Consider the following 12,713-nt stretch of genomic DNA (forward strand, 5'->3'; position numbering starts at 1 on the left):
TATGAAATATGCAGTCTGTGGAAGTCCACATAAAAATCAAATGCCATTACCTTTGAGGAGCTTTGGGTTCAGACCAAAAATATTTTAAGTCTTCATGTGCCATTTTTCTCAAAGTCTGCACATCCATTTATGGTTCCCCTTTCTTCCTTTATATTTTGGAGTAGTGGAGGAAAAAATGGAGGAATGTTGGTTTGATTTAGAAGAATTTGGTGGTGAAGATTTATTTAAAAAATGAAAAGATATTTTTCTTTACTGTGATTGGAGCAAAGTTTTCCTTTTTTAGATGGTAAATAGTTTGTAATGTTTGAGTAAGAATCTGGCTTTTGGATGGCTGTGTAGCTGATGAGAGCTACCGGCAACAGACACTTTGCAGCACTAAACTGCTAGTTTATTAAAAGAATAATAGGAACAGATGTTTTCAATTCATAAAATGTATCAAGTAAATGGTACATCCACTTGTTATTTCAATTCCTTTGAATTTCTGTGAACTCATTTGGGCTAGGTTCTCAAAAGAGCTTAGCCCACTGTCACTTCATTGTTCTCCCTATAAACTGATGGATGATGAACGTGTTTGGGAACTGCAGCTTTTTATGCCTAAAGGGAAGCTCCTAACTATTGACACTTCTAAAATCTGGCCCATGATTCTGATGAGTGAATACTGATCATTATAGAGGATTCATACATGCAGTCTCTGAGTAATACCCTGCATTTTCCCTGTGATTGTATATATGATGGTTTCTTAATTTACTATTGCACTAGGCATTTTGATTCAAATTATGCTAATAGTGTAGGATTAACTGTGGATTATGATTCTAGCATGTACTGTCATTCAAACAGAAGAACCAGTTCTTTAGCTCCTACAGCCTCTTTCTCCCTCTCATCCTCATGTAGTAATTTGTGCTCAAGACTGGCCTCAGGTTTTGATGAGGTTTCTTGTTTAAGCTGATGAAATTACTTAGGGAAGGCAGCTGAAAATCAGGAAAAGAGAGACTGAGATTCTTTTTGTCTTCTGATGACACATTTTTACGGTGCTGAAATGATTTTTTGAAAACAGTGATTAGAATGGGCTCTTGCCAGCACCGCACAGTGAACAATTCTGGTTTTGCCTTCATTCCTCAGTGGTAGGACAGGCTGCACGTACTTTGCTTTTGCACTTTTGACTCCAATACATATTTGAGAAAACTATTGCTAGGGGGTTCTGTTAAAATCACCAGAAAGCTCGTAGAATAAATAATACATGCAAGAGAACTGATGTTATGTTGGTCCTTGCTAGAGCATATAGCAGGAGGCCAATTCTGTACTTCAAAAAAAGCTTTATAGCCACCCAAGATGGCTCTTCTTGGAGCATAACCTCTCCTCCCCCAAACTGCAGATGTACTGGAAACACCAATTTGCCTCTTTAATGTTTGTACTTGTTTCATTAGATTGTAATGGCATGCAGCCTGTTTGCATCAGTGAATTCATCTGTAGTCCTTCAAATCCCTCATTTGTTGCATTTTTTGTGGAGTGCCTGATATTTCTAGTGACTTTGTGTTGAAGCAGCAGTCTAAAATCTGCCTTTTTTCTCTTTCTTCCTCCAGCTGATATTATTTCTACAGTTGAGTTCAACCACACTGGAGAACTGCTGGCTACTGGTGACAAGGGGGGCCGAGTTGTTATATTCCAAAGGGAACCTGAGGTATGTGGGTTACCAATGTCATCCTCAATAGTCTGAAAAATCAGGTTTAAATTTTTAACATGTCTAAAACCTGGATTAATTTTTAACACTTTATTTAATTGAGTTTACTTGTTTGTAATCTCAAGATTTATTAAAACAGAGTGTCACCTGTTCAGAGAGGAAGTGAAATAGGGTAGGGATTTTTAACTCGTTAGTTTGCTGTCACAAACGAAAATGCTTCAAAGCCCCCAAAATTCTGATATAAGAAAAAAGAAGATTATTTTTGTTTTACTTCTGCCTTCTTTTAATAGCTTTTTCCTGATAATGGAACCCTATTCTATTTAAAACAATACCTTTACTTACATGTTCTGCTTGTAAATTCCATTCATCTGCAGTATTTTGTGTAGAAGCCTTTCCTGAATAGCTGATATTTCTTCAAAAATTCTAATATTAAGCGTTTCAGTACTCACAGGAAATTTCATTCTTGCTGAAACAAATCTGTCAATATCATGTTTTAAATGAGAAATTAAATTAAATTTCCAATATTTTTTATATTTATAAGGTTGCTTATACACTTTTCCTAAGAGATGAAGATATATTGCTGTCATAAACAATGTTTCTGTTGTTCTTATTCCCCATAGAGTAAAAATGAGCCTTACAATCAGGGTGAGTACAATGTTTACAGCACTTTCCAGAGCCATGAACCTGAATTTGATTATTTGAAGAGTTTGGAGATAGAAGAAAAAATAAACAAGATCAAGTGGTTACCACAGCAAAATGCAGCTCATTCACTTCTATCAACAAATGGTGAGATTGATGAGAGTATGCAGGACATAGCAGTATTTGCAGTATTTGCTCTGTGTGTTTTAGTGCTGATATATATATTTGCTCATTTTAATCTACTGTTTTAGTAATTTCCTCTTTCAGAGTTTACCAAGACTGTCATACTGCCTCTGATATCTGTTGTTTGCGTATTTTATTAATAGAATCATGAGGTTTTTCCAGTTGATTATTCATAGACATTTAAAGAGCTGTCTATTTTTCTATTAATATGCAGTGCTATCCTGAAATAGATCATGTGACAAAGGCATCACCTTACTCAGCAGCTTGTGTTTCATGAGAAATTTAGAATTTTTTCTGCTGTATTTGTCATAATTTTTATTATTTGTAGATGCGTAGATGAAGGTCGGTGAGAGAGATTAATTTATTTTTCTTTTCATTCATTATCATCAGAATAGTTTATTTCAGCTTTAAAGATGTGCAAAAATCTTAGGAAGACAGAAGGAATAATACTAGGGTATTGATACTGACTCATATTTCTGACATGTCTAAAGCCCATTGATGAAAGAAAGCAGTATTATTACCAAGAGGAGATATTCAGATATGAAATAAGGGGGAAAACTCAATGTAACCTAACATGAATAGGTGTCATTTAGGAAGCATTTAGACACCCACAAACTTCATTATTGCAGATGATGCATGACACAAAATACCACAAAAATGGTTTTAAATTTTAGATCTAATGGTAATCAGAAAAGAATTTTTTTTTGTTCTAGAAGTTTGAGTGTAATTGGAAGTTGCTGATGAGAAATAGGGAAATGTCATCTTTGGGAACTGACACTTTAGAAAGGATTGCTTTGCATTAAAATATATCGCTTTAAATAATGTTTACATTCATTCAAGGTAGATGATAATTTTTTAGGATTTTGTAGTTTGTTTTATCTAAAGTTGCTTTTGGCTTTTTGAGGTCACTGTTATTTACTCAAAAGGAAACACACCTGTTACAGAGAGGTGATTTATGCTAAATTAATGATTAGTCACCTTATGAAGTTTATTTCTACTCTTCTCCCTTGGTTAAAATATCCCTCACCCCTTCAGATAACTAAGAACGGCTTCTTCTGAGTGTGTGATACAAAAGCAGATTATTGAAAGTAAACCTCTCCCTTTTCATTTTAAAGTTTGTTTTTAGGAACACAGAGGAATACAGCTGAATCCTCAGTTTTTCAGCTTTTGCAGTTATAGATAATAGATCACTACATGAGTTTTCTGGTTTGTACTGTCATGGGAGGGGAGAAAGGAAGAAATAATCAGTCCTAGTGCTGCTGTGGTTAATCCAGTTTCCACCAACAGTGAGCAAGCCTAGGTCTTGGAAAAATACTTTGGCCTCTGCTTCTCCCCCTTAGTTTTGGAGCATCTCAGGAGATCCCTTCATGGTGGGGAGAACAGAAATGGTTCCACTGGCACAAGCTTTGGATTTTGGCTTTGAACTGCAAAACATTTGCATGTGCCAAGGAGGATTCCAAGCTTCCTGGCACAGCGGGGCTGAAGTCTCAAGATTCACCTCCTGGCATATTCTTAAAGATGGTTTTAGCTTCAGGGTACAGACAGCCCACGTTGAATTATTCACTGTCTCACAGATTAGCTGGGAGAAGCCTTTGACAATATATATCAATTCCATGCCTATAAAAAGGGATAATAATGTGTTTCCTAACTTGAAGGCACTACCTGTCACACATGCTCATATTGGACAGATTGTAAAAATATCTTGAGTCTGTTTTTTGTTTACTAAATTCCAAGCCTGCTATTTTAATGCAATTTTTGACATTTTGCTCTCTGATAATTTAGGATCTAATGCATGTTTTTTACAGAAAAATGAGAATTGTGAAACAGCATCCTTTCCATGTGCTCAGGTGGACAGTGCCCACTGAATGTGCTGGAAGGAGCATCCTGCTGTTCAGGAGCATGGGGAGAGAGTCAGTCTAAATCTGACCCTCAGTAAATGAGACTTGGCAGGTCTGCACCTGCCCAAATCTGTCTCTCTCATTCTAAGGAGGACTTTTGTCTGAAGTTTCTGCACAGGTCACTTCCCTCAGAGTCAGTCTTGGTTCCTTTCCAGTTCATGTTATCAGCTAAGCTTTGATTGTGGCATCTTAATTAATGGAGACAGAAGGACACCACCAAGGCTTTCCAATCCCACTGTGGATTTGCACTGCTTGCAGTTAGCAAATTTGTAGTTTTCACTGTAAAATGAACTGATTTTGTAGTATAATAGTAACAACTTATTATGATTCATTGGTATCTTCTGTACCAGAATATATTTCGTCCACTTGCAGTGTGAGCTACATGAGGTAGATCAGAATTTATACAGACTATTTAATCTGAGGATTTCAGACTTCTTACCAGACATTAATTAATTTTAAATTCACAACACCCTTGAGACTGAATGCTGAACCTTGCAGAGATGTTTCCATATACAGAAAAAATACATATATCTACTTTTTCTGTTTTGCAAAATATAAGCATACTTAAAACTTCTAAGGAGTATTCAAATTCCAGAAGTAGATAAAGGAGAAGAAACAATACATGATAACCTTACCTGCTAATAAAACAGTTTTCACTCAGGAAAGAAGTAGATTTATTAATAGGAATCAAATCTAACAATGGAAAGTTGTTTTTGTTTTTTCTTAGAATTCATTTTACAATTGCTGTATTTATAATTTTTTTACTAGATCAGCAGGGATGCACTATTTACATGTAATAAAATATCCAAGGGCATGACATGACCTGCATATATTTTTAATAATTAATTAACATGATATATGTAATACAAATGAAATTTATTGAATATTTAAAAGGAGATTTTTAGTTGCAGTTTGAACTAACCTCTTGTTCTGTAGATTGACTGTAATTGTATTGTGATTTTTTTTGCTTGCATATTAGCATATCAATATCATTAAGAGATACATAATAGCAAACAATGAGTAATGGAGGGATTGATTTTGAAACAAAGAAAGTTCAAAGTTAAAAGTTGCTACAGAAATGTAAATCAATTAATGTTTTTCATATATCCTGTCTTTAAAGTGGTTTGTACAGGCATTTGAAAGTAGTATTTGGCTCAGCCACACTGGGGAAATTATTATGCTCTGCTGTGTACTTGGGGAAAGAAAGGTAAATGAAGAAAGTGGGATGAAATCAGACACAATGCAGGAACTGAGGTTAATAAATCTGTGCTGGCAGCTGAAGGGCAGAAGCTTTGGAAAGACTTTGGCTGCTGCACAAGCAGATGAGTGAAACAACCATTAGAATCTCAGGGACAGATTTTTTTGCAGAAGACTTGGCATTGATTTTTGAGTCTAAGAAGCTTTAGGATTGGCAGGTTAGGAGCACAACCACAGTGGGAGTGGACAATCAGCATTAGGAAATCTGGAGCTTCAGCTTGTACAAAAAAACCCCAAAGACAAATGCAATTTGAAATGTTTAAAAAATGTTTGTTGGTTTCAGAGGCTAACTGAGAGACATCATTACTCTCTCATCATGTGCTTCACCCATCAGCAGAAAGGAAGAGTCTAGGATTAATACAATTTTCTCCTTACTTCTCTCTCTTGCTATCACAACACATTTCTCTGAGTTTGATTGGGTTTTTAAATTTTTCCTCAGTTATTTCTCATCTGCTCTCCATTAGGGGGGAGAAATGCCTGGCTTTTTACACAGCCTTTCATTTGCAGGAGCTCCTGATGCTACACCAATGCACCACTGCCCATTCCCACAGTGGGCCAGGAAGGGGTCATTGGTCTGGCTGTGTACTCCATGCTATTCTTGTGCTGTTTATAAGTAACCTAGCAAACTGGCATTAATGCCAAACTGGTTTTAGTATAGAGATTATTTCCTTGCCAAGTCACGTTGATAAACTGAGCTTCAGCAGTGAGCATTGAGTAGCTTGGGTTTGTTCCACCTGCAAACTACCAGGTTGGATTCATGAGCAGCATGTATTCTACATGCTCCACACAGTCTGTCAGGTGCCAGGAGCCCCTGACTTGGAGTGAAGATCTGGGATGTCCATTATGAATCATTTGTCTGTGGGCAACATTTTCTGGATGTGCAGAATGAAGTGACCCAGACTATTTCAGCACAGGACTTGTCTAAATCATGGTGTAAAATCTTCTTTAAGGAATATATTGTGAAAGGTGAGTGAACGCATTCAGAATTCCTATGCTGACAGTTGCTTGTCTTTTCTTCTAAAGATAAAACAATCAAATTGTGGAAAATTACTGAAAGAGATAAGAGACCAGAGGGGTACAACTTAAAAGATGAAGAAGGAAAGCTTAAAGATCTTTCTACAGTAACATCACTGCAGGTAAGCTTCTGTCCATGTCCAAAATTCAGTTGTTTCTATATGAAAAAGGTAGTGCTAAGTCAGGAAAAGATTTAAATATGTACCTAATGCTATTTATATGATAACACTAACTGCTTTAGCTGACTGCTAACTGTATTGAATCTGCCACATATTTGCAAGTCACAAATGCTTTAAGATACACTGACCAAAATAAGTATTTTTGAGAGTTCATGCTGATAAAATTCTCTTATTGTGACTTAACATACTTTCATAAAAGGTTCTTTAACCTTTTGTGCTGGAAGCATTTTACTTGTAATTAATTTTGAACAGGGCTCATGCCACATTAAGAGCAACTGAGTTAAAGACAGTACACCAAATTTCAGTTTAATCTTTTTTTCGGTTTTATAAAATAATTATTTTAAGAGTGTGATTTGCAGTAGTCTGTGCTCTGATAAACCTGAGATTCTACATTGCTGAAAAGATGCAATCATGGAACTCGTATAAGCATATGTGATCATAGAATTATTCAGTTTGGAAAAGACTGTTGAGATCAAGTCCAACCAGGAACCCAGCACTGCCATACTCAATAAACCATGTTTCCAGGTGCCCCTTCTATGCATCTTTTACATACCTCCAGGTGTGCTGACTCAACCACTTCCCTGGGCAGCCCCTTCCAGTGCTTGACAAAAATTTCAGTGAACAAATCTTTCCTAATATCCAATTATAATAGAATACCCAGTATAATTCAGTTATAATATAATAACCTTCCCAGTGCAACTTTAAGCCATTTCCTTTTCTCCTGTCACTTGTTTCTTGGAGAGGAGACCCATTATCCACATGCTAATGTAGATTTTTGCTCTCAGACTTTTTTGGCTGAATTCACTCCAGGTGTTTTGTCAAAGGAAGTGGCTAAAGGTTAGAACTGGAAGGCTGTATTGTATAAACACTAGTATGTCTTTATTATTGAAAACAAAACAACCCAACAAGTCTGTTGGAAAGAAAAAGCTTCCAAAATGTAAATATGACTACATTAATGGAATATTTATCTGTTCTGTATGATTAGGCTAAAAAACTATTCCAGATTGCTTATAGTCTGAGAATTCTCTGAGAATTCAGCATCCTCTTGAGGGTAAGAGGAGGGACAGGCCCTGATCTCTTCTCTGGGGTGACAGTGACAAGACCCCAGGGAATTGCATGAAGTTGTGTCAGGGGAGGTTTAGGTTGGATATTAGAAAAAGATTCTTCACCCAAAGGGTGGTTGGGCACTGGAACAGCTCCCCAAGAAAGTGATCACAGCACCAAGCCTGACAGAATTCTAGAAACATTTGGACTCTGCTCTCAGGCACACGGTGTGACTCTTGGGGATGGTGCTGTTCAGGGAGTTGAACTCTGTGATCCTTGTGAGTCCCTTTCAACTTGACATATTCTGTGATTCTGTAATTCAAAGGTTGAGTTTTGTTTTGTTCCTTTAGTAGAAAATGAAACTCAAATGTTTCAAACTCAAACTCTATGTTCCTCTTTTAGACTACCTTGTGGGTTGATGTATGATTGTTTCTGATGCATGTTCAAAAACATGGAATAGTCCCAGTCATGGACCACAGCTTTACAGTGTTTAATGCTTTATTGATAGGGAATAAATTGAGTGTCCACTTATTGAAGCATGACTTTGAAGTGACACACAGAGAAGTAACAAGGGCACATTGACAAGTGATGATCTGTGATATTGGCTTTTCAGGGGTACATGTGTATGTACAGTATATCATGTTGGCTTTGTTTTGCAAGCCTTTATTTATTGTGTTTCTCTGAGATTACAGCCTTTTCACTGCATGAGTATTTTGAAAGACAAACATCAAGTAGCAAAACAAATAGAGTTAAGTGATTCACAGCTAAGGGCAAACCCTTTAGCAAAAGCAAAATATGAGTGCTTCACTGCTTGCCAGAGCCTCCTGCACATGTGGGGCAGTAGCTCCTGCAGCGGGACTGAGCTGTTCTGCGGCAGCTGGCAGTCCCTCCCTTCCCACAGTTCAGGCTTTCCATCACTCTGCCTGCCTCTGGTCTCCCCCTTCTTCCTTGACAAGCAAGGCCTTGCCCAGCAGTTAATCCATGGGGAAGTTCAGCTTGTGTACACTGTCAAAAAATCTTATAATATTGCAGTCTTTGAATGCTTTCTCTATATTGGAATTCTCAACATCCTAGCAAAACAGTATTTCAAGTCTTACTCTCTCTCTTGTTTGTGTTTTGTTTTTTTTTTTTTTTTGGCAGGTGCCTGTATTGAAACCCATGGATTTGATGGTAGAAGTCACTCCCAGGAGAATCTTTGCTAATGGTCACACCTATCATGTCAACTCAATATCTGTCAACAGTGACTGTGAGACGTACATGTCAGCGGATGATCTCAGGATTAACCTCTGGCATTTAGCCATCACAGATAGGAGCTTCAGTATCCTTCATTCTGATTTCTTGCTCAGTGTTCATGTTATTAGTGGGCTTAAGAGGACTATTTTAAAATATTTTTCTGCAGGTTTTAAAATATACCTTTACTTAGCAGAATCCTTGCAGTATTTGTTACAGCAAATGCTGAGATATTGTAAAAGACAGCTAAGAGATTGAAAAAATCAGGGAATTTTATATAAAAAATAATGGTGTTGTTCAAAGACATTTAAATAAGAAGCAGATGCTAGCTGAATGGTAACTATCCACCTGACTAGAATACTCTGTACTGTCGTATCCTGAAGACATTTCATGCTGAGATACTGCACCTTGTTTTGCTGCAAGGTCAGTCCTTATCCTGTCCCTGCCCCCCATTCTCCATCATTCTGCTTGCACAGCCCTAATGCCCGAGATGCACAGTTTGGGGATGAGGCTCAGCTGTTTTGTGTGAGTTGTGTCTGTGATTAATGCAGGCATTGATGTTTCAAGTGCTGGTGTTATCCTGAAAGCTCCGTTGTGGACTCATTCTGGCCTTCTGTGAGGCTGCCCCTTGCACAACTGGGTGGCTTGGAGGGGGAGCAAAAGAGAATGTAGCCAAGAAAAGTGATTCTCTATGTTTTGCAGAACATAAATAGACTGGTAAGAAGAAAAATAGGTTATGGGGCCAGGTCAGAATGTTGTATTCCTTTGGCATGTCTTTTTGAGTGTATCAAAAAGGAGCTAGAAGAATATGTCTCTGTGGGTTCATTTGAGGGACTACTAGATGTCAAAGTGAAGTTGCCCTTTTGGGGTAGATTTCCTCAGAGAAGGCACCAGTGTAATGGGATGTTCTCCCTGTCTCTGGTGGTTGTATTTCTTCCTTTGTGGGCCAGGTCATCTTTGAAATTTAACCCGTACTTTGCTAATGTCACAGGAAACATGATCTTTAAATCAAACAACGCTTAATGTCCTTAAAGAATTACCTTTGCAGGGTCAAGTGACAGGTGCCCTTACCCTGGGGATTGTATATCTGAATATCTCCTCAATTTGTTTTCAAACTCATACTGTTTTTCTGTCATTCACCTGTGTAGATTAAGCAAGCTTAATAGGTTCCCTCTTTAATATGACTGTTTATTTAGGAACAATTTATATGTAGTACTTCAAAGCCCAGCTATGTCTGCCTTGATATCCAAGCAACTGTACTTCCATTCTTTAGTAAGACAGATCATAATGATTTAATTTGATTATTTTCCAGCACAGTATTTGGAGTAGCAGTGTGGCTCTGACAGTGCCCTCCTCACAGCAGCTTCACCCTCCAGACTTCTCTCTGTCCTGGACACTTTTCCATGTGACTCTGCTGTGTGTCCTCCTCTTCCAAGGCAGAGCAGTGGGTCAGACCAAGCACAGTAACCTCTGTATCCCTGTGTGTGATCACCAGATCACATTCCAGAGTGCTTATGCAAAACAAAGCTTTGCCTTTGGCAAGTCCTTTTGTTGTATTAAAGCTATTTAATAATCTATGGATTGTCAAAACAAATGTTCCTGAAAAGTTCTGAAAACCAAGTAAATAGTTGTTATTATAGTTCATGAGGACAACATGAATTTTTAGTGTCGTTTGCCACACTAAGAGCTTACTGACAGAAATATCAGCAGTGAATGAATAGCTGTGGGGACTTTGTTTCAAGCATTAGCTCACTCCTGTGGTTGAGTATGTACTGATAAAATGTCTTTGAAGGTTTCTGATTGATTCATTGATTTAGGTCTTAAAACATGATAAAGTTTATAATGACACACTCATTTTTCTGAGTATATTCTAAGAATGATCATGAGAGGGAAATTAAGAGTGTGTCTTTGAGTTTTAGGATAGGAAAATTTTCCTGTGTCTGAGACAGGGGCTTTGGGATACTTGGATTTCTGTCTTGGATTGGGATACAGATATTGCTGCTTCTTTTGCACTTGAATGAAAATCTGTGAGGACTGTGCTGAGAGAGTTAAAGCAGTGACAGCAGATAACACAAGGCAATGGGATAATAATTTCTTGGGGCAAACTGTTCCTGCTGAGGTGCCCATGGTGGCAGCAGGTCTGTTTTTGTGGCTGGATACTTGAATGTATTCAGGAGAGTAGGCTGAGTTACAGAGCCTGTACCCACACTGTTTCAGACAGTATAAGCTGTACCTGTCTGTACTCAGTTGTCAAAACCAGGTCATCAGGCAGATTACTTTTACCTAATTCTTTGATAAACAGAAATTTTGACATGGGTATTCCAAGAGAAGGTGGCATAGTTACAGAATATTGCTTATATTGGGGAATTGACTGGGAGGCCATGATAACTGAAAGAAGGGGATGAGTAAGTTAAACTTCCATCAGTCTCCTGACGGGGATCTTTTTGTCCATACAAAACCCTGTACATCTTGTAAAATTGCAGGGATGTGTTTTTCCCTGGATAACATCTGTCCCTGAAACTGAATTTCTGTCCTACAGAAAAACAACTTATATAAAAATCTCCTGGAAGTGGATGAGTTTCTGGTAAAATCAGTGGGTGTGCCAGTTACAAGTAAGACGAGACATATTAAGGTGGAAAAATTCTGCCAAACAAACAGTGTAAATTATAAATGAATGTTGCTGGGCTTGGTGCCTTCTGTAACACATTTAGAGGGATAGGCAGGAGGAGGCTGAAGCTGCTTTAAAAATGCTTCTTTCACATCTTTTTACTGAATGCAAATGGGAAATGAAGCATCTTGCTGTTTTACATTCAAGGCTTGATTCCTTGAAATGCATGTTTAAAACAATAAATAGAAAACATTTTGTTTTGAAGTGGATTTTGTTAATAAGGGATCTGGCAGGGATGAGTATTTGTCTTTCAATTTTCCCTCAGAGGCAGCCCTGCTACATATAATGACCTCCAATCTGTTTACCCAAGAGGCTGGTTGTGACAATGACACAAACAACAAATACAGTGGTAGAGTTTCTGGACATTCACTTAATGTCTGAACATCTTTACAAACTGCATGAGAAATGCTGGAGAAAGACTGAATCAGCAGCAGTGTGTTTAGGTATTTTACAAGTGAAATACTTTGCCCTGTGGAATTTAATTTGAGAACAGTTTGGCTATAACCATTGTTTTAGCAGTTTTACAAATCACTGATAATTTTTTATTTCTTTGAAAATACAGAAAAATGGAGATCTTAAAGTAATTCTCTGTCTGTAGTCTTTGGGAAAATATTTTAAATCAGCTTTGCAGAATTTGACCAGAATGTTTACCTTAGGTAAAGCCTTAGACAGATAAAATACAACTAGTGCTTTTCTGGTTTGTTTTTGTATTAGTGTAATCACTAACTGGGGTGAAAAGCAGACGAGTGAGTTTATTCTGTGCCTATGTAAATTTAATGAGGAGTATGCAAGACTTCTGTACATTGCTTCCCACTTGCAAACAGGTCTGCTCAGTATTGTTTGGGCAGGAGGAGGCAAGGGAGAGGAGGAGGTGAGAGAAAAGGAAGGGGGAAGGTTAGCCTGGTAAATAATTGCACATACTA

The 12,713-nt window shown here is 37.6% G+C and overlaps 1 protein-coding gene across 6 annotated transcripts in view; it reads left to right on the forward strand.

Moving 5' to 3' along the window:
* Positions 1-12,713, forward strand: part of PPP2R2C (protein phosphatase 2 regulatory subunit Bgamma) — a 186,783-nt gene that overhangs the window by 129,869 nt on the left and 44,201 nt on the right. For all 6 annotated transcript variants that reach the window (XM_071447395.1, XM_071447400.1, XM_071447397.1 and 3 more), the window contains 4 exons: positions 1,581-1,678; positions 2,299-2,464; positions 6,679-6,791; positions 9,033-9,210. In XM_071447395.1, coding sequence (XP_071303496.1) covers positions 1,581-1,678; positions 2,299-2,464; positions 6,679-6,791; positions 9,033-9,210 — 555 coding nt within the window. The remainder of the gene's footprint in view (positions 1-1,580; positions 1,679-2,298; positions 2,465-6,678; positions 6,792-9,032; positions 9,211-12,713) is intronic.

This window comes from Agelaius tricolor, unplaced genomic scaffold, assembly GCF_023055355.1.
Source record: "Agelaius tricolor isolate 1412-34295 unplaced genomic scaffold, bAgeTri1.0.p SCAF_24, whole genome shotgun sequence".
Taxonomy (NCBI): domain Eukaryota; kingdom Metazoa; phylum Chordata; class Aves; order Passeriformes; family Icteridae; genus Agelaius; species Agelaius tricolor.